Source organism: Xenopus laevis, chromosome 9_10L (genome assembly GCF_017654675.1).
Source record: "Xenopus laevis strain J_2021 chromosome 9_10L, Xenopus_laevis_v10.1, whole genome shotgun sequence".
NCBI lineage: Eukaryota > Metazoa > Chordata > Amphibia > Anura > Pipidae > Xenopus > Xenopus laevis.
The window spans coordinates 72,376,915-72,404,861 of record NC_054387.1 but is presented as its reverse complement, the minus strand read 5'-3'; the positions used below and the strand labels follow the sequence as shown (position 1 = coordinate 72,404,861).

At 38.8% G+C, this 27,947-nt stretch overlaps 2 protein-coding genes across 4 annotated transcripts in view; both read left to right on the top strand.

Annotated features, from left to right (window-relative positions):
• Positions 1 to 324: 324 nt before the first annotated feature.
• On the top strand, positions 325 to 24,232 carry ifih1.L (interferon induced, with helicase C domain 1 L homeolog). Of its 2 annotated transcripts, none has more exons than XM_018235847.2 (16): positions 325 to 1,077; positions 5,149 to 5,317; positions 6,377 to 6,529; positions 7,840 to 7,899; positions 11,858 to 12,084; positions 12,812 to 13,022; positions 13,126 to 13,343; positions 14,390 to 14,506; positions 15,275 to 15,398; positions 15,492 to 15,719; positions 17,240 to 17,496; positions 18,707 to 18,856; positions 19,941 to 20,102; positions 20,808 to 20,998; positions 22,193 to 22,286; positions 23,196 to 24,232. In XM_018235847.2, the coding sequence occupies exons 1-16, from the start codon at positions 634 to 636 to the stop codon at positions 23,376 to 23,378; spliced, it is 2,988 nt and encodes a 995-aa protein (XP_018091336.1). In that variant the 5' UTR covers positions 325 to 633; the 3' UTR covers positions 23,379 to 24,232. The 2 variants fall into 2 exon arrangements, with proteins under 2 accessions (XP_018091336.1, XP_018091335.1); XM_018235846.2 differs by having other exon boundaries at positions 326 to 1,077; positions 11,855 to 12,084.
• A 2,655-nt stretch (positions 24,233 to 26,887) lies between these two features.
• fap.L (fibroblast activation protein alpha L homeolog) overlaps positions 26,888 to 27,947 on the top strand; it is a 42,002-nt gene continuing 40,942 nt past the window's right edge. Inside the window, exons 1-3 of one of the 2 annotated variants that reach the window (XM_041575463.1) lie at positions 26,888 to 26,987; positions 27,102 to 27,358; positions 27,641 to 27,722. In XM_041575463.1, the coding sequence (XP_041431397.1) occupies positions 27,353 to 27,358; positions 27,641 to 27,722 (88 nt within the window). In that variant the 5' untranslated portion in view covers positions 26,888 to 26,987; positions 27,102 to 27,352. 2 annotated transcript variants of the gene reach the window in all.

Genomic DNA, 27,947 nt, shown 5'->3' with positions numbered 1-27,947 from the left:
TTGTTGCAAAAGTAGCTTTGTACACCTGGTGGCTGTTGTGGGCTTTCTGGCCAAAATCCAATTAAGTTAGAAACTTTGTATCTTTTTCTGGCTGTTCAGTGCAGGAGATGAAAGAGAAAGTAGGGACATTTCAGTAACAAGCAGGGACATTTCAGTAACAAGCAGGGACGGGTTGAGATAGCAAAAGCAGGACTATCCCTCACAAAAAACGGGACAGTTGGGAGTTTGAACAAGGGGGCATAAATATTCTGTAGCCCTGCAGATTCGATTCCTGATTATGAAAGGAAAGTGAGAAAAGAAACAATGCTGAAGTTGGCTCCCATTGCATGGGGCGTGCCCTGTTAGTAACCTGTTATTACTGTGTATCACTCCCTACCCTCCAGTCAATTGCAGCTTTCCTTGTGCGACTGCAGGAACCAGCTGGATAAACAGGGGTTGGACTTCCCCTACAGAGCTAATATTCCCTTTCTAGATGTCAGAGAAACGAAACCGAAAGCGCAAAGCAGGGGAAATATAAATAGCAGGAGGCGGACACAGTCGCACAGACAGAATATCCTGCACTGTCGCTGTAGCAAACACTGGAATAATATCAGGCACTGAACATTTAGCGACTGTGGTTAATCCGGAGTGAAAATGCCCCAGAACAACAATGAAGACGCACGGAACATTGAGCTGATTGAGTGTGTGAGGGCTCGGCTGGTCAGGTACATCCAGGTGGTGCCGGTGTTGGACCATATCACCTCGCTGGGCAGGGACATTAGGGATCAGATCGTGACCAAAGCGCGACATTTCGGGGACCAGGAAGCGACCAGGCTGCTGTTAGATTTCATAGTAAAGGGCCCAAGGGAATCTGGCTGGTTTGAGGAATTTGTCCGGGCTCTGAAAGACTCGCATTGTACCCAGGCTGCAGCGTACCTCTCCGAGGAACGTCCGACCCCCTCTCTGGAAGCTGCATGCGACTACTACGAACAGCTGCTTATCGTCCTCTTCCCAGAGCTGGTCACTAAAATCAGTCCTAAAGAAACGGCCGATGTTTGTCGTGAAAAAGGCATCTGCAACGATGAAGATGTGACTGTGGTGAGTTTGCTTCTACTGATGCTTAGGGCTGTCAGTCTGTCTATCTGTAGCCAGTGTCGGACACCAGGGGCCCAGCCAAAAACCGTAGACCAGGGGCCCACTCTCACTGCTATTATTCTTCCTCTCCTCACTCAACCTCTATTCTCCTAGTCTCTTTTCTTTACATACTATAATCTATTATTCCATCTATTTAGCCTTTGTTTTCATTGAAATAGGGAATGACCATGAAATAGGCCAAAAGTTTAGCAGCATGAGGGTCCACTGACACCTGGGCCCACCGGGACTTTTCCTGGTATCCCTGTGGGCCAGTCCGACACTGTCTGTAGCTATAATCTGCCAGTCCACATCTGTCTAGGATCTCATCTGATTGATCTGACCTTTACTATCCCTCTCTCTCTCTCTCTCTCTCTCTTCTGTCTGTCTGTCTGTCTATATGTATGTCTGTCTATCTGTTTGTCTGCTGCAGCTCAGTTGTGCTGAAAGAATAGGGTGCACACTTAACTTGCATGCTACAGTTGCTCTAATTTTAGATAATTTTAATGCACTGGCCACAATTGCATAAGGTGCATCTTCCCATTGGTGACTGGAACTAGGGGTAGGCACAACAATAGGGGGCAGTGTGTAGGTACCTCTTCTGCCTTCTTCTAGTTCGTAATTACTTCCTTCTGCTGGTCTAACCTCCCCTCTGCTGCTTCCCTCACTATCACTGCCTCCCCAATGCTAGGGTGCACACACGGGGATTTGCCTAGGGCACCCGGACGGCTTGGGCCGATCCTGGCAACAATGCAGGAATTCTAGGAACAAAATGCTGCATTATGGGAACAAACTTTGCTCACTGCATTATGCTCGTAAAGGACCCCTACCTACCTATTTCCATGTTTCCTCTGCAGTTGTCAGTAGAACAACTGAGCTCAATTTGGAACAGGAAGGACTGAACAGTGCAGAACCCAACTGCACAGAAATACAAGGGACACTTTTTGACATACCTTGAGTACCTGAATTCTCACCACTGAACGTGGGGAAATTGGTATGATCGCAACTGCACTAACAGTTGCAAATAACCCCTTTAGCCATTGCTATGTAAGCTGCCATATTGGTTGGGTTGCAAAGGAAAATGAAGTAGCTCACACTTTCAAAATAGTTCCCCATGAACAACAACCATTATATGAGCCATGGGTGCAGGGCCGCCATAAGAAATCACGGTGCCCCGTACAACGGAATTTTCAGGCATGCAAAAAGTTCCTTGGGGTGCAAAATATGGACTGTGATTGGCTATTGGCAGCCCCTATGTGGACTAGCAGCCTGCAGGTGGCTCTGTTTGGCAGAATATATGTTTCTTATGCAACTAAACTTACCTTGAAGGCCACTGGGAGCAACATCCAAGGGGTTTGTGAGCAATATGTTGCTCGGGATCACTGTGCTAGAGCAATAAGGAGCCCAAGAGCAAACCCCTCATCTAACAAGCATTTGCTCCCTGGAGAACGCTGCACTCTGATTCATGTGATGGATTAATAATGTGGCGTGTGGAGCAGAGCGCAGCATCAGGAGGCTCAGACAAGCCCTGTCCTAACCCCCTACCAAATGTCTGAAAGATGCACAAGTTTGTTGGGTGGGAGGGAGGATGTCTGGGTGCCAACACCTGCCTTACCCTAATGGATAGAGTGCTCCCTAATACAGACAGCACTATATTCAAGGAGCTTACTGCAGGTCCCAGTGCTCCAGAATGATACAACCCTGATGTTGCTGGACTACAACTCCCAGCATGCCTTAACCTTGAAAATATGTTAAAGTATGCTGGAATTTTTTTTTTAGTCTAGAAACAGAAAGTGTAGTTGAGCAGTGCAGTGCAGCAGTGGTTTGTGTCCCTTTAAGTTGTTTGCATTCCTTCTCAAGCTGTTTTTGAATGAGAGATATATATAAGACCTAGCAGTTTGGAATTACAACTCAGCAAAAGCCAGACAGAGCACAGCAAAGTATGATGGGTGCTGTTATCAGAGTCCATGTGCAGAACTATATTATATAAATGTGATGGCCAAACTTTGTGCCTGCAGTTGTTGCAAGACTGCAACTCACAGCATCCTTCACCACTCTTCAGGTACCAAAGAATTGTAGATTCCACCACAGCTGGAGGGACCGTGGTAGCATTTACCCAATATTAAATGAGACGTATAAGATAAATGAAAAAACCCTAATTTTGTAGGCAATTATAAGTAATATATGGTGTTGCTTTTAAAAATTAATATTATCTAAAGATTGCCACTTTAGTGGAGCTCCCCATAGATGTTCTCTAGTCCCTGTGTTTCAAATGAAAGGTGGGTGTGTCCTAACGGTCCCTGCCAGAAGCACAGTAGGAGGGGGACAGCCAATCAAAGCCCTGCAGTCACACAAGCACAGACAGGTTTCAGTTCCCTATCAGGTCCTGCTAGCTGCTGATTGGTTCCTGTCCTACAGTGCAGTGAGCTGAGAGCCGCCGGCTCCCCTGCACAGCCTGGGAATTCAGGGAGCAGGAAGTAGATGGGAAGGGAGGGATTATTAGGGTTTTTGCAGAAATATTTAATAATACATAATTTGATAATCACTACTTTTTTTAAGCTATCTACCGTATATCTAAATGGGTATAATGCACTGGTACATTCTTATTTTTTTACACAAAATGTCTCCTTTAAATGGATACTGTCATGGGAAAACATTTTTTTTTTTCAAAACGCATCAGTTAATAGTGCTGCTCCAGCAGAATTCTGTATTGAATTCCATTTCTCAAAAGAACTGATTTTTTAATATTTAATTTTAAAATCTGACATTGGCCTAGATATATTGTCAGTTTTCCAGGAGCCCCTCGTCATGTGACCTGTGCTCTGATAAATATTTACTGCTGTACTGCAAATTTGAGTGATATCACCCCCCCCCCCAAGCAGCGTAGCATTAGAAAAATGGGAAGGTAACCAGATATCAACTCCCTAACACAAGTAGGGATGCACCGAATTTGGGATTCAGCCAGGATTTGGTCTTTTTCAACAGGATTTGGATTCGGCTGAATCCTTGTGCATGGCTGAACTGGATCCGAATTCTAATTTCCATATGCAAATATGTGGATTCGGTGCATCCCTAAGAACAAGATAACAACTCCCTGGTAGATCTAAGGGTAAGGTCACACTGGGCGTTTTGGGGAGATTTGGTCGCCTGGCGACTAATCGCCTCGTCTTTGCGGCGACCAGTCTCCCCAAACGCCTTCCCTCACTCTGCGCCGGCTAAAATTAAAAATTGCTGGCGCTAATCACACGCGCCGATTATTTTTCTGAAGTGGCCTGAAGTTTCGGGCGACTTCGTAAAATGAATGCGTTTGGAACGATTGGTCGCCGCAAAGACGAGGTGATTAGTCGCCAGGCGACCAAATCTCCCCAAAATGCCCAAGAACAGCACTCATTAGTAAGGCTAGTGACACACGCTAAGATTCGAGGAGAGTTGCCTCCTGAGAAAACTTCAGGCGACTTAGGAAAACGAAGAGCTCTGAGTGCCATCCTGCCAGCGATTTCGATTCTAGCCAGCAGGAAGGCTTTTTGGGGAAATAAGTCGCCCGAAGAAGAGGCGATTTGTTGCCAGGCAACTAAATTTCCCCGATACTTATCGTGTCACTAGCCTAAATCTCCCCGAATCTTAGCCAGTGTCACTAGCCTAAATCTCCCCTAATCTTAGCGTGTGTCACTAGCCTAAATCTCCCCAAATCTTAGCGTGTGTCACTAGCCTTAAAAATCCAGGTCCCACTGCGACATCTTCAGTTACATTGAGTAGGAAAATCAACCTGTCAGAAAGCAGTTCCATAGTGCAGCACTAGCTCTTTCTGAAAGCACATGACCAGGCAAAATGACCTGAGATGGCTGCCTAAACTAAAAAAAAATACACTTTTTGGTTTAGGAATGAAATTTTACATGGTAGAGTGAATTATTTGCAGTGTAAACAGTGTAATTTAGAAATAAAAACTACACTATAAAAAATATGACAGAATCTCTTTAAAAAAAAATAATAAATAGAAAAATGTGTAAAAATGTTGTTAACATTTTGAAATTTCTGCAGATCAATCTTGTGACTGATCAGCAGGGAGATCGACAAGGAAGCAGAGAACTCCTAAACAGAATCATCAGAAAACAGGGCTGGTTTTCGAAGTTTTTGGATGTATTGCATAACATGGGTCAGAATGGGCTTGCTAATTACTTAACAGGAGCCAACACTGACGAAAATGCAGGTGAGTGATAAATGGGGGGACAAATTAGTTTGTTCTAACTTAGCAGTTTACCAACAATTGATCAGGGGACCTGCATTGCACTGCCAGTTCAATTCTTGGCCTGGTTGATGTTACACCTTGTCCAGTCAATATCTGAATGATACTGGTCTGATCTGGTCTGGTACTATCCCTTATGAACTGTAAATACAAGACAGTGCCCTAGTGACAATTCTGCTGATTTCCACCATGTCAATCATCTCATTACAATCTAACGCAGGGAGATTACTGTGCAGTGTTGGTTATCACTTTTACACTGTAATCAAACATCAAAAGGGCTGCTGTAGTGCTGTTTAAATGGTCCATTCTTGAAACATTGTTTTTAATCCCTGTAACTAGTATTACTGTGATAATGAACAATGAGCAGGGTATACACATTGCAAGATTTAAGGGGACCAGTCATGCCCAATTCATTGAATGATAATTTAGCATTCATTCTGCAACTGGCCTTTGGAGAAGGGAAAATATTTATTTTGCAGTGCTTTGTAGTTTGTAAAAAATGTTCTAATCATTCGGCTTTCCTAACTATGCCCTGTAAAACTAACATATATATTTGGGCATGACTGGTCCCCTTAAACCATTTAACTGCTATCATCAGCTCCAAAAATAGATCTTCTGCTTATACAGTAATTTGAATCTAAATGTTGATATTTTCTAGTGCTTTAGTTTCATAATTACTGTTTCTTCTGTATTAGCTTTTTTAAATAAGATAATGAGCTCTGTATAAATTACCCACTCTCTTTACTCCTTGACTGTTCTCTTACATATAAGAAGTCCCTTATGCAGGGTGATTATTTGCATACTCTAATCTAGTAATCTAATAATCTATTTAACTCGTTAAAGCAAAACATGGAGGAGTTTTCCCTGTTTAGATCAAGAAATAAAAGAAACTAATCAATTTTTGTGATTAACAAAATAAAAAAAATGTTCAACACAAGCCCTATTCTTTGAGGTATAGACCCAGTTAAAAATATAATAATACAGCTTCTGTACTTAAGAATATTTCTATTTGTTTTATTACAGAGAGCAGTGGTAACAGGATGACAGCAGACGGAGCTGATGATTCCTCCGTTGCTTTTGAAGTTGTTGTGAGAAACCACGAGCCTGGAAACCATGATGTGAAATGTGAAAACAATTTAGCCGAGACCTCATTTGGTGGAAGCTCTGCTGTGTCAGGTAAGGGCAGCAGATCTTGTTCATTCAGATATCAAATGGTTATCTGTAATTCATTTAATAATCATACAAATCACTCCTACCTTGCTTCACCTTCTGATAAATATGCCTCAGTGTATATAAATTCTTGCAGCCAAACTCAAATTGAAGATCACAATGTGCTCCAGTAGATGGCGACATCTGCACAATTGGACTCCCGAACAGTGCAGAAATTTGTCTTGAGTCTCATCTTGTAGGGTGCACAAATTATTCTGTATCTTAGTCATCATTAATGAGAATGTAAATTCGGAGGCACAAGATAGCTTATTGTCTCACTGACTCATGCTTTGACAGCACCACGGTGAACAAAATAATTGTCTTGAAAAAAAAAAAAAATACAGTATACAAGGAATTATGTATCCCCCTATTGTAAAATATAACAAAATTGAAGTCAAAGGGAAGTGAACTTATATATAAATCTTAATACAAATTAATACAAGACACATAAGTCTGTAGCAACTTTACATTGGTAGTACTTTGGGTGCCCTTGTGGAAATATCTAAAATTTGTTGATATAATATCACGCTTTGACTATATACTAGTATGGTGCTGGTGTACAGTCAGTCATCTACAGCATTTAGGAAAACCCCCACCACTTACCTCCTCTCTAGTTCCTGCAGAAGCCATTTGTACAACGGCTGCCTATAGAGGGACCAACATTTTCAATATGCTGCCAATCCTGACAGTAGAAGTAGTAGGGGAAAGTAAACTGGAGCAGAAAAAATTGAAACTGTAAAAGTGCCACCCTGGTACAAATTTTTATGAAACAAACGTTTATGAAATTGGAGTACACATTTATTAATCAGACACATCTGCTTAGATGTTCCCATTGGTTTATTCAAATCCAGGGCTGAAGCAGTAAGTACTAGATGGGCCAGCATGGTGTTGCAGTGGTTAGCATTGAAGTGTTTGGGGCCCTAGGTTTCAGGCAGGGCATTTTTTGCATGTTCTTATAGAATATGACCTTAGACCTTATACTGTAAGCTCCAAGGGGGCAGGGACTGATGTCTCTGTAAAGTGCTGCAGAATATTACATTACATAAATAAAGGATAATAACACTGGATGATTTGTAAAAAATGAATCCAGGCCAATCACTCTTGCCAAAGCCAAATGCCAAATGGCTTGATAGTTACAACATTTCACTTGTTCCATTGCGAACATTGCGGTTAGGATTGTGTTCCTGCACATGTTACTGCTTGGCTAAGCACAGACATGATTTATACTTTCATGTACAAATTCTTCATGCTCATGGAGCTCTACTCTTCACTTACAGATTTGGACACAAGCGCTTCCGAGTTAAATTTCAGCACAGAAATTGAAAGCAACGAATCAGGTACGAAATCATTTTCCATGTCTGGCAGTTGGAATTTTGCCTTCTGTACATCATTAAATGTTTTATTAATGCTTCACTGGAAAATCTCCGCATGCACTAGTTGTATTAACATTGTATGCTTATAATATTCAGTTTGTTTAGTAAAGGGGAACTAAACCTCTTCTGAACACGCCTGCAATTTATAACTTTTTTTTTCAGCAGCAGTTTCATAATTGTAGCTACTACTACTTTCACACTGATAATATCATACTTTCTTCCCAGCAGTATTGAGCAGCTATGTTGGCTGGCCAGCCAGGGGGTTAAGTTACTGACCCAATCACAGTGTTAAATGTAAAACTAGCAGTCATGCCAATCCAAGGCTGCTCCCCTTTTAAATGGACACTGAACCTTACTGTATTGCACTGCTCATCCACACTTGTTGCTGGACTACAAATTCCAACACGCATATAATCAAGGTTAAGGCATGCTGGGAGCTGTAATCCAACAACATCAGGGTTGTAGTCTTTTCCCCAGCTCTCTAAAGCCTGCATCTGTAAAATAATCCTCTAATGAGAATCAGTGTAAGTGTAAATCTAGTTCCATGTTATTTGTTCCTGCAACTGGAGTTTAGATTCTAGCTGGCGGGAGGCAGTACGGGGAGATTAGTCGACCCAGAAGAAGAGGAGATTTGTCGCTGGGCGATCTCCCCGAATCTGAGCATGTGTCTCTGTCCTAATGGTTGGGTTTAGTGTCCCTCCAAAGAAATGTTCATTAGGTATATGCAGGTAAATAGCAAGACAGACCTTCAGTATTCTGCCTACCTGTGCTGATAGCAATTAACTTTAACCCACACTAAGCAGCTGAACATGCTGATCTTTGTATATGATATTATAATATGGCTGCTTATTCAGCTTTGAGGTTGAGCCTAAAAATAAAAGCCCATTTCCTCTGATTCATGGGTTTGTGCCTAGCTTTCTGCTTGTGCAATCTGTCTGGAAGTTTGTTGCTTTTGGAGAAAGATTTTGATGACATTTTCAAAACTTCTAGGAGCTGAGAGTTTGTCTTCAGAATAAATGTACATTCAAATGAATGCATCAACAGTGAAATATATATAACGTTTCCAAAATGAGCAAAGCCTCATAAAGTGTTGAAATAGCCACAAGTTATTTTCATTTTCAGTGCACTGTTAAATAGTCGTTATTCCCTTCGATTTTCCGGTTAAATCTTGCTTAGGGAATACTTATATTGGAGTTTTATGTCTATACAGGCAGCATTTAAGGTGTTTTCCTTCCAGTGCTAGGTTTGGAACATTCCACAGTTTTCTTCCTTTGCTTCCAATGATGTTAAAGTCAAGTCCAAAGTGACATGTCCCAACAAATGGGGTTTAGGCTGGGCCAAAAACAGGCATGGATTCTTAAAGGGAACCTGTTGGGTAAAAATGTTATCCCCAACAAAAGGTGCGGGCTAATAGACCCCGCATTCCGGATGGGGATAACAGTAGTTTTGTTTTTTAAAAAAATGCCCGCCAGCGCTACGCTACCCACACCGGGAGGGAGCTCCTGGTGCAAGCAGCCATGTTATGTTACTCGCATGCGCATAACGTGCATGTGACGTCACGCACATGTGCATCATTTTCAATTTGTGGCAAATTTTCATTATTCGCATGCGAGTGACCAGACATGGCTGCTCGCACCTGGAGCTCCCTCCCGGTGCGGGTAGCGTAGCACTGGTGGGGGGCATTTTTTTTTTAAAAAGCAACACTGCCCCCCCGCTCTCTAGGACCAATGGCTCCAGGACCAGTGGTAATGCAGTAGGGCCGTGTCTGCTCTGTCTACCTTGCTCTTTCTTCTTTATACATGAGATTGTCAGGGAAGGCAAAAAACACATTTTTATGTTTTCCCCTTCTGCACAGCTGGAATAACTGTCTCCCAAGATTTGTGCAGCCAATGCTAGAGTTATATGTCCACTGCCAGAGCTGTAATTCTGCCTGTTTTAAGTGTTGCTAGGCAACAACTGTGCCTCAGTAGCTTGAATATCATTTAAAGGAGATTTAAACCCTCCATAAAAATCTTACTCTCCCCTCTTCGGCTTGCCTAACTTGCTAGTTCAAACTTAAAAGCAGTTCCATATGTCAGTCATCTTTCTGTATGGAGAATACTACTGCATATTACTATAATCAGAAGGGCAGATTTTAGGACTGCTTCAGTGTTCAGTCCCTCCAGCAACAGTTTGGTGCAGCAAACAGGATTTTGGTGGCACTGTGTTAGCATTGCTGTTCTGGAGTCTTTGGTTCAATTCCAGCCAGGGAACTTTCTGCAAGGAGTTTGTATGTTTTCCAGGTGCTCAATTCCAAAAACATGCACACATGTAAACTGACATCTGAAAAAAGTGTCCATAGTGTGCGTGAATGTGATAGTGACCCTAGATTGTAAGCTCCACTGGGTCAGGGAGCGAGGGGAATGATGTAAAATCTCTTGAAAGGACTATGGAATTTGTTGGCGTTATATAAATAAAGCATGATAATAAATGGCATAAAATGTTCTAGATGAAAATATACACTTGTACAATTCAAGGTGCAGGGAGGCAATGCTGCCTTGTATGATAGTAATGAATCACTAAGGCCAAAGAAGCCATGTGTGCTCAGTGCTGGATAATGTCAGTGCACAGTGGAGGCTGACAGCTTTTGTGTAGGTACAAGGCATTTGTCATTCAATGAGCTCTGATCCTTCTGACCCTGTCAGTATTAGGCAAGGTCATATCTCCTCACTGAAGATCGATCATCAGGATCACCAGACATTGCAAGGGCACACAAGCTTCCTGAGCATAGGGCAAAACAATATATTTTAATATTTTTTGGTGCTGTTTGTATTAACAATTTTTGTTGATAAAAACTTTTTCTTTTTAATTTGGTAGAAATACAGTATGTATTTGTGTATTCTTACGATTAAAGCAGAAGAGCCATTGTCAATTATTTACAAATGCTTTTTATGTTATTGGGGGACATACAACTTCCTCAGCAATATTGTTGAACACAGATGTAGCTGGAATAAAATTCCCTGCATTTGCCCCCATTTTATCAAGGTTAAATAAGAATGGCAGTGATAGTTCAGAAATAGTTGTAAACCCCACTATAATGGTGGCCCACAGTGCTCCTTAGTTTTCTATAGAAGTTGACGAAAAACATAATTCGACTGATCAAAAACTTCACTTCATAAATGCAAATGAATTGACCAATAAGAATGTTGATTCCCAGCACTGTCTGGCTTCTTGCTCTTATCTTACATATAGAGATTCTTATTTTGTTTTTGGCTTCATTATATTACACTGGAATCAGGCATAGGGGTCAAGGACAGCCTTGTTCAGTGCTGGGAAACTGTGCTTAAAGCTTCCATTATACACTAACTCCAAATGCAGGAACAAAGAACATGAAGCCAGATTTACACTGATCAGCTGTAATTCTCCTTGGAGGTTTTTTTGCATTTTAATGCAGTCGCTGGCTGTGGAGATTTGTGGAAACGTTTCGGAAAAGTTTTATTGTGCAATATTGCTTTAATAATACAACCCTGATGTTGCTGGACTACAGCTCCCAGCATACCTTAACCTTCATTATATGTTACATTATTCTGGGATTTGTAGTCCAGCGGCAACTAAGTAAAGTTTGGTTGAGCAGTGAAGCAGGGTTTGCTACCCATTTAAGGCAACAAAGCTTGAAAAATACCTTTTCTAACTCGTATTCTCCAAGTAGAAGTCTGACGAATGTGGCACAAGTATGGATGATTCTCACTTGAGATGCCTACTTTGAAAAGCTTTAAACAAAACTCAGCTATAAACAAACTCAGATTTGGGGAAGGTTTATAGTAACTTAAAATTGGACGATAACCTTTGAGAGCTTGGAAATTAACAACAATAACCCGTATCGCAGTTTGTTCCTAATATGGAGCTGTTCAAACTAACAATATAATAATCACTTATATAGCAGATGAACAAGAAGATACATCTACCAGCAGAGCATCCCCAGTACCTGAAATAACATTGAGAAATTACCAAATGGAAGTAGCAAAGCCAGCCTTGTTGGGAAAGAATATTATCATATGCCTTCCTACTGGCAGTGGGAAAACTCGAGTGGCGGTATACATTACCCGGGAACATCTACGTAAGCGAAGGGAAAACGGCCAGCTCTCAAAGGCAATCGTACTCGTCAACAAGGTAACTGTAAAAACTATAACACCTGATAACAGACTCAACTAAAAGTGTTTCTAATGCTTCAAGTGCCAATCATTTTATATAAGTAGCACTAGGTTCCATATGGCATAGAAAAAAGCAAGAAAATAGAGTTTACTGTGGACAGAAACTGTCAGATGGGAACTACTTTGCTCTTCATTCCCGTGTAAAAGATTTTGAGAGGAATATTTATCAAAGGGTATAAATACAGGTATGGGGTCCATTATCTGGAAACCCATTATCCAGAAAGCCCCGAATTATGGTAAGGCCATCTCCCATAGACTCCATTATAATAAAATAATCCAAATTTTTAAAAATTATTTCTTTTTCTCTGTAATAATAAAACAGTACCTTGTACTTGATCCATACTAAGATATAATTAATCCTTATTAAGCTTTCCATGGCAGTGTTGCTTTCACCTCTTATTGCTGGACTACAGTTCCTAATGTTCTCCAGCAGCAGGATGGACGCAGTAGCTGTACAGCAACCACAGGGATGAAGGCTTAAAGGGGAAGTACACTACCATTAGTTTACAGTAAAGTATAAAACATATGAAAGCCACTCTATCTTATACCAGGAAACTAGTTTGTGGCGTGCCTTTATAGTTACAGCTCAACCTGCTTTATATTTACAGCTCAACCTGTGGTTAGATATGCTTTGCTTTTATTGCCATAAAACCCAATATGGGTAATATATGTTTCTTATCTTATAGGTGCCTTTAGTGGAGCAGCATTACCGCAGAGAGTTTTATCCTTTCCTAAAGGATCGTTATCAAGTCACTAAAATAAGTGGGGATTCCCAGCTGAAGATCTCATTCAGTAAAGTAGTTCAACAAAATGATGTTGTTATATGTACAGCTCAGATACTGGAGAATTCTCTCATCCAAGCATCTGAGGATGAAGAGGAGGGGGTCCAACTATCTGGTACGACAAACTATTTTAAATTCATTGTGTGATAACTGCTTTTTATACTGATACTATGCTGGCAGTTCTAATTTATAAAGCTTTTTTGTTGTTTTCCATGCAGATTTCTCCCTCATTATAATTGATGAATGTCATCACACCCAGAAGGATGCTGTGTACAATAATATCATGATCCGTTACATCAAACAAAAAAGGCTAAATAACAGGAACAAAAAGACACAAAAGGCAGAGGTTCCACTGCCTCAAATACTTGGACTTACAGCTTCGCCAGGTGTAGGAGGGGCCAAAAACAGAAAAAAGGCAGAAGAACATATTCTGAGGGTACTAGGTTTTGTGTAATATGACTTTCCATAAAGCTTTTCTATTGCACTGAACAGCTTTCCAAAGTAGGCGACTAAAAATGAATTACAAATCTAATCTCCTGAAAGTCCTACTTACCAGTCAATCATTTTGATTTTATCAACTAATCCAACTTCCAAAAACAGCATAAGGCTGTTTAGGTGAACAAAAACCTTTCACCAGTTAGTAAATTATGTAACAATGGGTACTACCTTCAATTGCATGTAGTTTAATTGGTGCAATATAAAGCACGTAAGAGTACAATACCCAAATGTTGTTTTGTTCTTACTGCATGATTGAAGAAGGTGTTTGGTAGAAGTGCCTACAATCCTGGAGGTGGGCACCTGAACATTTAAAAGCTTTGGTGGGTCCAACCTTCAAACAGTAACCAGACCAACTGTAGAGAATTAACCAGATAAATGATAAACAAGGAGCAGAGCACCAACTGTACCATAAACTCTTCTTTCCCTGATGTACTTTAAGTTAATGTGAATATCATTGACATTACCTGATGTAAAATGAAAGTCTCTATGTCTATAAAGGTTTTCATTAATCCAGGTCATGGTATATCTAGTAGAAGTAAATCTAGAGCAACTGACTTACTGAGTAATCATTTCACTACTCATCCGAGCAGCTTATTCTATAACAGCTTGCTATGTTTGCACCAGTTCTAATAAACTCAGGCATCCAATTAGCATGTAGTGTTTTATGGATGCCTGTTTGAAAGCAAACATATGATTGGTTGATGTAGGGTTACTAGAAAGAAGCAGACTTTACAACCTTTATTATTACCTATTAATAAAGACTACAGGGAAGCAGGTTCATCCTACAACTATCAACATGGCACTTTTTATGACAGGGTGCGCATTAATTCTCATTGGAGAATCTTATATGTATAGATATTCGCTTTGGAGAGCAGTGGGTGCAGTGGGATTGTTTTTTTTTTTTTTGGAGGTTTATATCCCATTTACTGATTACACCCAAAAGACAGCTGGTGTCCAATAACACAATTATTTTTGCTACATCAGATATGTGCAAACTTGGATGCATACAATATCATGACTGTGCAAGAAAATGCAGATCAGCTGAGAAAGCAAGTGAAAGATCCATACAAGGAGGTCAAGATTTCAGATGAAAAGAAGAAGGTACAACTTTGGCTACATTTAAAAGACTGTCAAATTAATATGCTTTAAGAAGTGTTTGAGTTACCCTGCCATTCAAAAATACTGCGTAAATAGGACCATAGCACAGAAAAAGTGACATAAATTGATTTGAACTGACATCCACATTATTGGTATCCTCTCCTTGTTTCCTTTATTGTATTTACCTATCATGATGTAGGTGTAAATTGTGATGAGATAGAATAGGAAGTATTTAGGTCATTGTGTCATTCAGAGATGCTGCTTAAAAAGGACCCTCAGCAGAAAAAAATTAAATAATTTGAAATGACATGATAGTTATTGGTATCCTTCACTAGTAGTTTCCTATCTGTTATAATGTATCCAGAGATCTTTTATCACCATAAAAATGCGCCCAAACTTAGGTGGGTGTTTTATTAACATATTTTATTGTTTTATTAACATATTTACTGAATTACACCATTGCAGTTACCCATAGTAACCAATGAAATCTTGACTATCGTTTTCTAGCTTTTAGTAGACTGTTTAAAACATATTATTGTTGGTTATATTTATAAATAAATGACCACCCAAATTCAGTGGTGTCTAATAACAGTTATACATTTTCTCCAGACATTTCCTAACCACACTGCATAGGGTATCATGCTGAGAGGCACCAATAAAGAGTATCTATCAAATTTATAGGAAAACATATTTACCATTGTGGTCCAGGTAATGCCAATGCTTGAGTTTTCTTCTTATTGTCCCTAAGAATACGTGATTTTTTTTTTTTAGAATCCATTTGGAGACAAAATAAAGGAGATCATGGGAAAGATCGAGGAGTATAGCATGCTGTATGCTACATCTGAACATGGAAGTCAGTCATATGAGCAATGGGTTATTCAGACAGATAAGACAGGTACAGTATATCCCTAAACTCAAAAGAAAGGAGTAGGAATAAATTTTCTGTAAAAGAGGACTTGACCTATTTTTTTTTCTGCATTGAATTCAGCTGCCAAAGAAGAAAAACGAAAGGAACACGTGTGTGCAGAACATCTAAGGAAGTACAATGACGCTCTACAGATTAATGACACCATTCGCATGACTGACTCCTTATTACACCTCAGCAAATTTTATGAAGAGGAGACAAAACGGAAAACTCTGTTAAACGAAGGTTCAGCTAAAGTAGCTCCATTAAACATTGACGAAACAGACAGATTCCTAATTGACTTATTTTACGGTATGTTAATATTTATCTATATCTAGTATAGGTCAATCTAAAAACAACTGGACTTGCTGAGTAATCAATGAAGAAGTTTCACTACTCATCCGAGCAGCTTCTTCAGTTCAACTGACTGGTGTGGGAAGTGCTCGGCATATAAACTCTTCCACTAATCCAATCACAATGGCACATTGTAACTCTTCAAAGAGGTGACATCTGAAGAAATTCACAGAGGTGTTGATTCTGTGTAGTTACTGTGATAGAATTTTCCAATGTGTCATGCAACTCCTAGATACAGGTGTTACTTGTGAGAGTTGCATGAATGGATGTGTGAAGTGTTCTGAATCCGCTGGGGTACAGATGTTAGAACAGCATTGTATGTAGCTACATACAATGCTGTTCTAACATCTGTACCCCGGCGGATTCTGAACACTTCACACATCCATTCGTGCAACTCTCACAAGTAACACCTGTATCTAGGAGTTGCATGACACATTGGATAATCCTATCACAACTACACAGAATCAACACCTCTGTGAATTTCTTCAGATGTCACCTCTTTGAAGAGTTACAATGTGTCATTGTGATTGGATTAGTGGAAGAGTTTATATGACGAAAATTTCCCACACCAGTCAGTTGAACTGAAGAAGCTGCTCGGATGAGTAGTGAAACGTCTTCATTGATTACTCAGCAAATCCAGTTGTTTTTAGATTGACCTATACTAGATATACCATGACCTGGATGAATGAAAATCTTCATAGTCATGTTAATATTTATCATTTAATCAAATTAGCTCCTGAAATTCCAATGAATAGGACATGATGTACAGCTGTGTAGTTATCTGGATATATTGGGATCTGAGGTTTTCCATAATTTTGATCACCATTCCTTAAAGGAGAATGCAACCCTAAACTTTAAAAAACCCTACCCCCCCTACCCTACATAGACCCCCCTCCCTCCTCCCACCAGCCTATGTTTTACCCCGGGCAAAAGCCCCTAACGGTATACTTACCCTTGGTGCAGATGCAGGCATCGGAGTTCACGGGCGCCATCTTATTCACGTTGGAAATCTTCGGAATAAGTTTGATTTCCCTTACACCCTTAAACAAATCTACTTGTGTGCCTTTGCCCTTTGAGTTCTGAAGGTTAAGGTCAGTGGCCGATAGGGAGATTTGCGATAAATCTCCTGAAAATGCGTCTCTCTTGGAAATAACTGAAATCGCTGGCGGTAAAACCAACATATCACCCGAAGTTGTCTCAGGAGGTAACTTCAGGCGATTTTGTGATATGTTGACTTTGGAAGAACAAAGCAATGCGTTGGTTTTACCACCAGCAATTTCAATTACTTCCAATGGAGACACATTTTCTGGAGATTTGTCGAGCATTTTTATGGCAGATGACAAATCTCCACATTGGCCACTGGAGATACTGTACAATCAAGATCTGGGCTGCTGACATTTTAAGCAAAAAAAGGACTTTGACATTTTTTTGTTTGCTGTCAAGTTAACATGTATTATCTTTATGAATTGCCCACACAGACAATATAAAGGAACTTACTGCAATTGCTGAAAATCCCAATTATGAAAATGAGAATCTAAATACACTCAGGTCATCGTTGCTGGAAGAGTTCACCAGGAATCGCCAAGCAAGAGGCATTATCTTCACCAAGACCCGTCAGAGTGCTGTTGCCTTAAATCAATGGATCAGCGATAATGATAAATTTACAGAAGTGGGTATTCGATCCAGTTACCTTATTGGAGCAGGACACAACAGTGACTTTAAACCAATGACTCAGGTATGAATTGCAGCAAGGACAAATTCCTTGGCAGATGCAATATGCGATGAACATGTGCAGGGTGTAGCAGAGCTAGAACCATACAGAAATGGAAGCACACGTGCTACATTTAGGGGCTTATTTATTAAACCTTAATTTTTTCTAGTTGAGTTTTTAAAGGGGAAAACTCAGATTTTTAAAAGGAAAAAAAACCCCTCAAATTCTTTCAGATTTATTATACCCCAAGGTGGCTAAAAATATCCCCGAAGATGTTTCTTGACATTGTGATCTGCGCTGGTTTTCATACGATAACCTGAAAAAGTCATGATTTTCAGATGACAAATCTGAAAAATCGAGAGACAAACTTTTGTTTCACAAAATTTGTATGATTTGAGTTTTCGCACGATTTTGTTGGAACTTTTCCCGCACCAACTTTTTCAATCTGTTTTCTTGATAAATGAGTTAAATTTGTGGATGGGAGTTAGGTCATCTTTGTTTTAATAAAATGAGATAAATTAGAGTTTTAGTAAATGCCCCCCTTGATGTGTAGGTCTCCAATAGGAGGTTCTTCTTGGGGGATGCCCTATCAGCACTTATTGAGGTCTTGTGTTTGTAGTTCAGAAATTAATTATTTGCCTGTCTGTACTGTACACAAAAACTTTGCATGTTTGCATTGTATGTGTAACAGAAGAAGCACTGAGTCACTTATCTTTCTTTATGGTTCTACTGGGGCAGTGTTGAGCTCTAATATAGATCCATATAGTGAATCTCTTCTGCTAATCGCAAAGGAAGAATAACAATTTGAGTAACTATTCTCCACTATGGACCATCTGTATACCAGTTTGGCAATCCTCGAGGCTAAAATCACATTTCCTTTTTTTTTGGAATGTAGGGTTGTCTTCCAACTAGAGTAGTATTTTTGTACAGAATCTGTGGCTAACATGTTGGTGAAGGTTTATGTTTAGTAAGCAGCATGCTGTGAATAAAGCAGTTGAATTATTTTATGCTGTGTTACATGTTCCTCACCCTGAATATATGAACCTCTACCTTAAAATGAAGTACTAATGCAGCATGTAACTAAGACAATATTAGAAATAGCATAATCTAAGGTTCTCAACATTTTCTACCCACTCAAATTGAAAAGGACATATATTAGGATCATCAAAACTGATATTCGAAATGTTGAATTGCTAACGTTTAAATTTCTAACAATGTCATTATCAAATTTTAGAATGAGCAAAAGCAAGTCATTCATAAATTCAGCACTGGAGAACTTAATCTACTGATTGCGACAAGCGTTGCAGAAGAAGGTTTAGATATAAAGGAGTGCAATATTGTTATTCGATATGGGCTGGTCACAAATGAAATAGCTATGGTACAGGTATGTTAAACCTCTTCTAATTTCAGCCCTACCCGATGGATAGTGGACAGAATCTTGTGTGTGCCCCAGTAGTGTTAAAGAAAACCTAAACCTTTAGAAAGTCACTGTTTTTTAAAATACATAAGGTCCTCCAGTTTTTGACCTTCATATATTCAGAAACTTTGAGACATGAAAATGGGGTCACATTTAAACCTGTTATTTTATTTATCTCGGTCTTAAAATATCACTCTCTACATCATACTAAAAGTTAACTCAAAGGTGAACAAACTCTAAGGGACCAATTCACTAACTTCGAGTGAAGGATTCGAAGTAAAAAGACTTCGAATTTCAAAGTGTTTTTTGGGCTACTTCGACCCCATAGGCTTTCCTAAGTTTTTTTGGTCGAAGTATAATCCTTTGATCGTTGGATTAAAATCCTTCGAATCGTTAGATTCAAAGGATTTAATCGTTCGATCGAAGGATTATTCCTTCAATCGTTCGATCAAACTATTTGCGTTAAAATCCTTCGACTTCGATATTCGAAGTCGAAGGATTTTAATTCCCAGTCGAATATCGAGGGTTAATTAACCCTCGATATTCGACCCTTGGTGAATCGGCCCCTAACTGTCTTCCCCGGCAATAGCATTCTCTCACAAAATTTACTAATGTTAGTTTGTTTATAAAGCTTGGCAAGGTTTAAACACATGTTCACTATCTAAGCCAGTGATATAGGGAAAACTCAAAAACAGTGCCACATTGTCATTGTGTTCAGAAATAATGGGCCTGTCCTGCAGTTCTTTTGGGACAATACTTTAACTAACACAAGCAATAAAAACACAGTCTATCATGTATAAATGAAACGTTCTGTTCTTATTTGTCACTGACACAATTGAGCTGCAGCTGTCACTATGACATTAAAACCAGGTGTCTAACCGCGTTAGACTCTATGCAAATGATTATGCACGCTGGTTTGTTTACAAATCAGTATCATGTTATTTCCTCAAGGGAATGCTCTTGGCCATCCACCCAAGCTTACACAAATGGTTTATGTATCATGCAATCACTACTGTACAATTGTAACAACTTTGATTCTTTTCAATATTAGGCACGTGGCCGAGCCAGAGCCGACGATAGTTCCTATGTGTTAGTGGCACCCAGTTCATCAGGAGCTATTGAGCGTGACAGTGTTAATGAGTATAAAGAAGAGATGATGCATAAAGCTATTGCCAAAGTACAAAAGATGGAGCGAGCAGATTATTTTGAAAAGGTAATACTCACACTTCTGTTGTACCAGTATTAGCTTTGCATAACTTATATTTTATTTTTGAGAGTTACTGTATTTGAAAGAGATATAAATCTTCCATAACAGGGTTGCTCAATGGTTCCCTTTTTAGTCTGGCAAAAAGGATAGTTGTGCCCAGCAATAAAAATGATTTAATATTAAATTCTGAAGTGAGGTGCAGTGAATGCAATCCCTCATTCATTATATATTAAGGTTAATGAACGTATGGTTTATATTTTGTCATATTTTCACCAACTGTTGATGGACTAAATATCTGAACATATTGTTCATGCTGGTGTTATCCAGCAACATCAGGGTTGGAGGGCCACATCCAAATCAGGACTTCTAGTTGCATCCAACCCAGGTTCTCCTGTTGGACAGACCTGTTCTAAATGATTCTGTCTTTGCTATGCACCACGGTTAGAGTTTTTTGCAGCTTTGTAGTCTTTATTCCCTATAGATAACATACCATACCAGCTGGGCCAATGAAATACCAGCCAGGTAGCAGTTGTTAATCATTTGCTTCTGGTAGGGACTGCACTAAAAATGTACGATCTTCTAGAGGTGAAAGTGGGAATACAGTAGACCCAGACATACCTGCTGATGACTTAGGACTCATTACAGAATGTAAAGTGTTTTTGTATTAAGGATAGTTGAAAAGTTAAAAATAATGTCACATTTATCTGTTAGACTGAGGAATTTCAAATTCAAAGCATCATGGAGAAAAAAGTGAAGATAAAGAAGGCAACAATCAAAGTATATCAGAGTCAGCCTTCCCTGGTAACCTTCCACTGCAAGAAATGCTCCAAGCAAGTGTGTTGTGGGACCGACATTCAGGTCATAGCAACCGCTCATCATGTTAATATATCTCAGAAATTCAAGTAAGTGCTTTGTTGTAGGAGATGCTGTTTTTGGAATGGAGCATCTAACACTGAACCTTTTAGTCTTCTTGATTTTGTATGCACCTCTTAGACTGGTTGGCCATTGCCCGCAGCTAGTCGGTTGCAAATAGCTTACAAAAAAGCAGCTGGGCAATATGGTCTGAAATACATCGTTAGCAGGGAAAAAATATGTTTTTTGAAGTCGAAGAAAAATCGTTCGATCGATGGATGAAATACTTAGAATCGTTCTATTAAAAAGGATTTCATCGTTCGATCGACCGATTTACTTTGACCGCAAATGGCCAAATTCGATGTAAAAAACTTCGACTTCGATATTCGAAGTCGAAGTATTCCAATTCGATGGTCGAATTTCAAAGCTTTTTCTACCCTTGATAAATCTGCCCCTTGGATACAGTTGCCAATAAATAAATGGTTCCCATATTCAAGTGTAATTTACACTAGTTTCCCACTAATTTTAATTTTAAGTACTTGAATTCTTGGAAATGAACCATCAGAAATTCTTCAGCAGCAAACCACCAGTCTAGTAAAAACTAAATGCTGATTGTGTTTCGTGAGTTGCTAAACCAAGGCAAATTTAGCATAATTATACTTTATATGGTGAAACATTCTGCCTGTTGCTGAGTACAGGAGAATATTTGTTTTGGTGGTTATCTAATGACAGAGGCATTATTCCATTGCTATCATTGCCACCTCTCCATTCCCATTTAAGCACCACTACTCTTTTCATTTCATCCTCTTTTCTTTTTATCACATAGTGGGTCTCATTTATCAACACTGGGCGAATTTGCCCACGGGCAGTTACCTATAGCAACCAATCAGTGCTTAGCTTTTTAAAGCCAGTTGCAAGCAGTACAATGAATGCAGCAATCTGATTGGTTGCCATGGGTTACTGCCCATCGGCAAATTTGCCCAATGTTGATAAATGAGCCCCATTCTCTTTTCTGATCCTTCTATACCACCTCTTCATTTATCATTCCATCTTCCTTTTTATCATTTTATACCCCAGTATTCCATCTTCTTTTTTATATTCATACTCTTTTCTTGTGGATTTTCATTATCCTTCATACCCTTTCTAGTCTTATGCCCTTCCTACGCAGTACCAAATGAAAAAGATCTTGTAATATACTATAGAGATAATAATTAATTCTCTCCATCAAATTTCTTAATTTCTAGAACCCTCTATAGTAAAGGAGCAAATAAAACATTGCAAGAAAAGTTTGCAGATTACCAAATAAACGGTGACATAATTTGCAAGGCATGTGGAAAAGTAAGTACAACATTGGTAATGTAATCGTGGTTTACTAAGGTGCACAACACTGAATACAGCTTACTAAATACATTTTTCATCACAATAGGACATTCCTATTTATCCCTTGTTGCCGCTTGACGTACCATATTCTTTATTGCACTTATTTGAGTATGTGGATGTGTGTAGTATTTTTAGCTGTGGAAATACATTTTGTACAGAACTCGTGCTAAAGTATGGAGCATTCATTAAGACTGAGAATCACATAGATGTTGTAGAGCTTGTTTACTTACAATGTCTATGTGGTTAAATACACCATACTTTACTACTTCTGCTTCTATTTCTATAGAGTGAGCATCTGTTAGATACACCATTCTTTACTACTGCTGCTTGCCTTTCTATAGAGTGGGCATCTTCTAGATACACCGTTCTTGATTACTAATACTTGTTTTTCTATAGATGGCAATATCTAGTTAGATACACCATTCTTTACTACTACTGTTTGTCTTTCTATAGAGTGAGTATCTTTTAGATACACCATTCTTTACTACTACTGCTTGTCTTTCCATAAAGTGAGTATCTGTTAGATACACCTTTCTTTACTACTTCTGCTTGGCTTTCTATAAAGTGAGTATCTGTTAGAATCTAACAGATACTCACTCTATAGAAAGACAAGCAGTAGTAGTTAAGGATGGTGTATTTAAGTTATCTAACAATTAGATAACTTAGATACACCATTCTTTACTACTACTGCTTGTCTTTCTATAAAGTGGGCATCAGTTAAATACACCATTCTTAATTACTACTGCTTGTTTTTCTAATAATTTAGGGATTGTGGGAAAGGTTGAACTTTGCATTACTAATCTCTTTTTGCCATTGCCATTGTATATATTGAAATTCACTCATTACTTCCTCTCTTTTATTTTACAGACATGGGGGACAATGATGGTACACAAAGGAATCGAAGTACCATGCCTTCAAATCAGTAACTTTGTAGTTAAATATGATGATAAGAAAATGACTAAGGACACCTACAACAAGTGGAGTGAACTGCCAATCAAGTTCCCAGTCTTTAAATATGCTCTCAGTGATAGCGATGAGGATTATGTTTGAAATGTTACTTTTTATTTCCAATAGTTTTTATGATCTTACATTGCAAATTACATTACAGCCTTATGCCACCATACAGTTCTTTGTACCTCTAATTGAGAATATCTTTAACATCTAAAATATAAAACCATGCCATGCATGTTAAAATTTTAAACATATATTTAAAGGATCACTATACCCTCTTTGCACTTATGACTTGTGCTTAGTTCAAAGGAATCTCTATACTTACTAAAGGAAACCAAGGCAGTGGTCCTCCAAAAAGCAATGAAAGACAATCAGGGTGAAGTTTGTGGATGAATAATTATTTACTCTTTTGAATGTCCCTGGAACTATAAGATAGTGCCAAAAAGAAGGACTAAACTCAAAAAGTCTGAAGTTCTCTGACCTATGGGATTGTCCATATTAATAAGCATTCCTATTATGGAGATGTCTGGCTGTGGATATCCTTGGAAGTTTTCCTTTTATATGATTATAATACAATAGGGAGGCAATGGGTGGTGATAAATACACTTCTGTGCCAGCCATATTGAAACAACAGCTAAAGCAAGAATATATTTGCAAGATCAAGTAGCACTTAGGCAGGTTATATATATATATGTATGTATGTATGTATGTATGTATGTATGTATGTATGTATGTATGTATGTATGTATGTATGTATGTATGTATGTATGTATGTATGTATGTATGTATGTATATATATATATGTGAGGTACTTAGAGCTGTTTCTATTTCCATCAGACAAGTACAAATGGAAAAATTAAGGTGTGGTTGTCCTCTTAGTTCTGTCTTTAACACTTGGAAATCAAAAGCAAATCAATTATGTATATTGAATTAAATTTTATTGTGGAATTGAATGGTTCTTAAGCGTTTCCATGTTTACAGATTTCTTGATTTCATTCCATGAGCATGAAATTGCTAATTGCACTTCCCAGGTATGGATAGATATATTTTGAAAATTAATTTTCCGGATAATTAATTAAGCTCTTATAGTTATCAGTTTAAGGTCAAAAAGATTTTTTCTTTAAAGGGACAGTTCACCTTTTAGTTATTTTTTTAAAATATTTTATAGAATAGCCAACTTTTAAATTAGTTATTATTTATTCTTTATAGTTTTTAAATTATTTGCCTTCTTCTTCTGACTCTTTCCAGCTTTCAAATGGGGGTCACTGACCCCATCTAAAAACAAATGTTCTGTAAGGCTACACATTTATTGCTATTGTAGTTTTTATTACTCGTCTTTCTATTCAGGTCCTCTCCTATTCATATTACTGTCTCTTAGTCAAAATGCACGGTTGCTAGGGTAATTTATACTCTAGCAACCAGTTTGCTGATACTGCAAACAGGAGAACTGCTGAATAAAATGCTAAATAACTCAAAAACCACAAATAAAAAGGAAAGCCAAGTCTCAGAATATCACTCTCTTTATCATGCTAAAATTTAATTCAAAGGTGAACAACCCCTTTAACAGTTCATTCTGCAGAGATGTGTATATCATGTAATGACACTAGCTACTGGTTCTGTAGACCTACCACTAGTAATGAAGCAGAGATAGTCACCCCCCGCTGTTTGAGAAGCACAGTTCGGGCAGGTGAAAGGAGGACCAGGTAGGGGCTGCTGTGCACGCCGGGCCCCTCCAACACTGCTCGCGTCATCCACTGCCCCAAGGGGTAAATAAGAGAGCGGCAGGGGAGGGGGGGCGATTTCTACTCAACCACATAGGAAGCAGACCACACGATCCGGCCCCTTTGTTCCCCCCGGAGGCACGCAGGGGGGCCCGAGCCGCAGGATATTCTTCCTTTGTATTTATGAGTTGTAACAACATGCCATCTCTTTATTAAACTTAAACTTGTAGACGTAGCATAGACTTGTACAATACTTAAGTATAATTCATGCTAATGCAAGGTTTACTGTAAATTTATTGTATTTAAAGATTTAATTTATGTTTTTTTCATATATTTCTGTTCGCTAAGAAATAAAAGTGGAAAATGAAAGAAAGATTCGCAAGTTTCATATATAAAGTGTGAGTTTTCTCCTTGTACAACAAAGTTTGCATCAATACGTCAGACATATTCTTCTGGTGACATTGCAAATTTACTTAAAAAACGCACTTGCGCTACTGTCACAAAATGTTGCTGCCATAAATTCTCTGTAAATTCACCAGTGTATTTTCCCCCTTACAATGGTAGCGGGAAAAAAGTGCTAGAGAATTTACAGTATAAATCATTGACACAAGTGTGATATTAGCATGGAGGAGGTGACATATATATGCTCTTGTTATTATGGTAATTTGCCAACCTGAACATGAGAAAATTTCTCTTGGCAAAAATATACATCAGAGATTTGAATTATTCGCCGAATTTATGTACTGAAGTCATTTCTCCTGGCAAAAAGATGCAAATGTGAAGTTAATTCACCAAAATATGACATTGTCACCTTTTAGTAATTTGCTGATGTTGAGGCAAATGTAAATTTTTGTTGAAGATACTCCAAGTTTTAACTTTCACCCTCTAGTAAACATGCCCCCAAGAGCAATTTCTGTGTCTAGAGATTCAGCAGCACACGAACCATGCCCAAATGCGCTTATAGACAATGGGGTACCCTGGAGCAACTGCCACCCAGAATGTGGCAGTAATTCCAGGATTGCCACTTCCACCAAAAGACTCAACATTTACCAAATACTGAATTAACACCGTTCAACTAAAGTGACTCAGTCCCCACTCTGAAAATGTTAGTCATATCTAATTTGTGAACATGCACAATTGTGTTTTTGAAAGAATGGGCACTTGTGGCTACAATTAAACTGCAATTCTTGGGACAAAAAAGCTGCATTCTGGGTAAAAACATGGGATTTACATCCAAATAGGGCACTTTGCACACTGCACTGTGTTAATAAATGAATATGTGAGTCAATTTTATTATCAACATGTAAGGGGGACATTAACCTTTACTAAAATATTGATTTACCCCAGTAACCCTCCAAAGTAAGCATCAATTAGAAATGCATAAGGATTCTCCCGTAAGTATGATCGCTTACAGAACATCAGTCATCTCACTGTGCTTTAGTATTTGTTTGCCAATATTGCACTGTACACTTTTATATCAGAAAGGAAAATATTATGATGTTTACACATTTGGAACTAAAAGAATGGTTATAATAGCACCAGGTGGTGATCACATGAGCAAAGAACGGGGAGCTGAATTCATCTCTGGTTTCTCAACTACAGCTCCCGTCATGATTTAAAGGGCATATATGTCTTTAAAACTGTCAATGTTGTGATCCCTCTCACAAGTAGGTATTTCAACCTTAATAACAGATGATCAATACCTTCATCAGAGTTCAAGAAAATTTAACTTTAAGCTTTATGTAAATCTCTCTTGACTGAAGTTCTGCTTATAAAGTTTCATTATTGCGTTGTGCAATATCCTCCTAATGTCTCCAGTTGGTTGTGACCCACGCCATAAGGACACAACTCTGAGATTCATTACTAAATGACTGTTGTGTTGTCAGTATATTCTATCCAGGAAATGAATCACAATGAAAGAACATTGCCACAAGCCAGCATGGAATTCTTTCACTATAGCTTAAATCTGCTAAATCTAAAAAGTAAGGTAAGTTTCCAGTTAATCATAAATAAAAAAAAATATGGCAAGGCTTCAAATAACTTCTAGTAAATTGTTATATATCTGCACATTTCTGCCCTGATACTGTCTCATCATGAAAAGAAAATATTGCTGTGAGGAACATTTAGAAAGAATTTGTCAGAGGTTACGAAAAGCTCCGGAGACACCCACAGCTGACCTCAGAGTACGCCCAGAGAATCTGTTTCCAATTTCACTTAAAATCTGAACACAATTTCAAGGTTTGGGAATGTGTGTATAATGTGGAGGGCATTCACTGAGGACTGCTAAAACGGCTGCCTGTCCCTTTGCTTTGTTACACCACAGATGAAGTGCTGCCTTTCCTGCACTACAGCATGAAGGTTAGTAGGATTTCTTCTGCTTGTAAAGTTCATTTACTAATTCCCCAAGTCATTAACTCATAGAACCAGCAATTAACTGATCAGTAAAAAACGAATCTGTGATTGGTTGCTTTAGAGCTTGAGCTGTGGCAAATTAGGCCAGTGTAAATAATCATACCCTGTAACAGTTGCAATTCTATCACAACTGCAAGCGATGTCAGCTGTGTGACAGCAACTGGCAAAAGTTTTTTTGTTTTTTTTATGAAAAAGTGCTTACGCTCACTTTCTTTTTTTATTTCGCAGACTCCAGTAAAAATCCTGTTTGGCGTTTTAGCAGCCACTGTTGTAACTCTGCTAATAGTTACTGTTGTCCTAGTTACTTCCGGTAAGTGAAAGCATCACTAACAGCCTATAATTTTGTAAGGGCATTTGTTTTACTTGTTTGTACCCACTAGCTTCTAGAAAAGGTGCGCTCAACTTGCATTTGTCAGGGGTCATATACTTTTCCCCCAGGCAGAAATGAGACAGGTCTAAAAGGCACATGAGCTGCCCCTTAGTGCTTGTGCATGAGAACCTCTGCGCGAGGAAATGGCTGTACTGTGCATCTTGC

Bases quoted from the DNA above. Each gene is read 5' to 3' on its own strand.
- ifih1.L (XM_018235846.2), top strand. From the start codon at position 634: ATGCCCCAGAACAACAATGAAGACGCACGGAACATTGAGCTGATTGAG. The intron at 12,085-12,811 runs GTAACTGTAAAA...CTTATCTTATAG, and splicing joins CAATCGTACTCGTCAACAAG to GTGCCTTTAGTGGAGCAGCA. The intron at 14,507-15,274 runs GTACAACTTTGG...TTTTTTTTTTAG, and splicing joins TTTCAGATGAAAAGAAGAAG to AATCCATTTGGAGACAAAAT.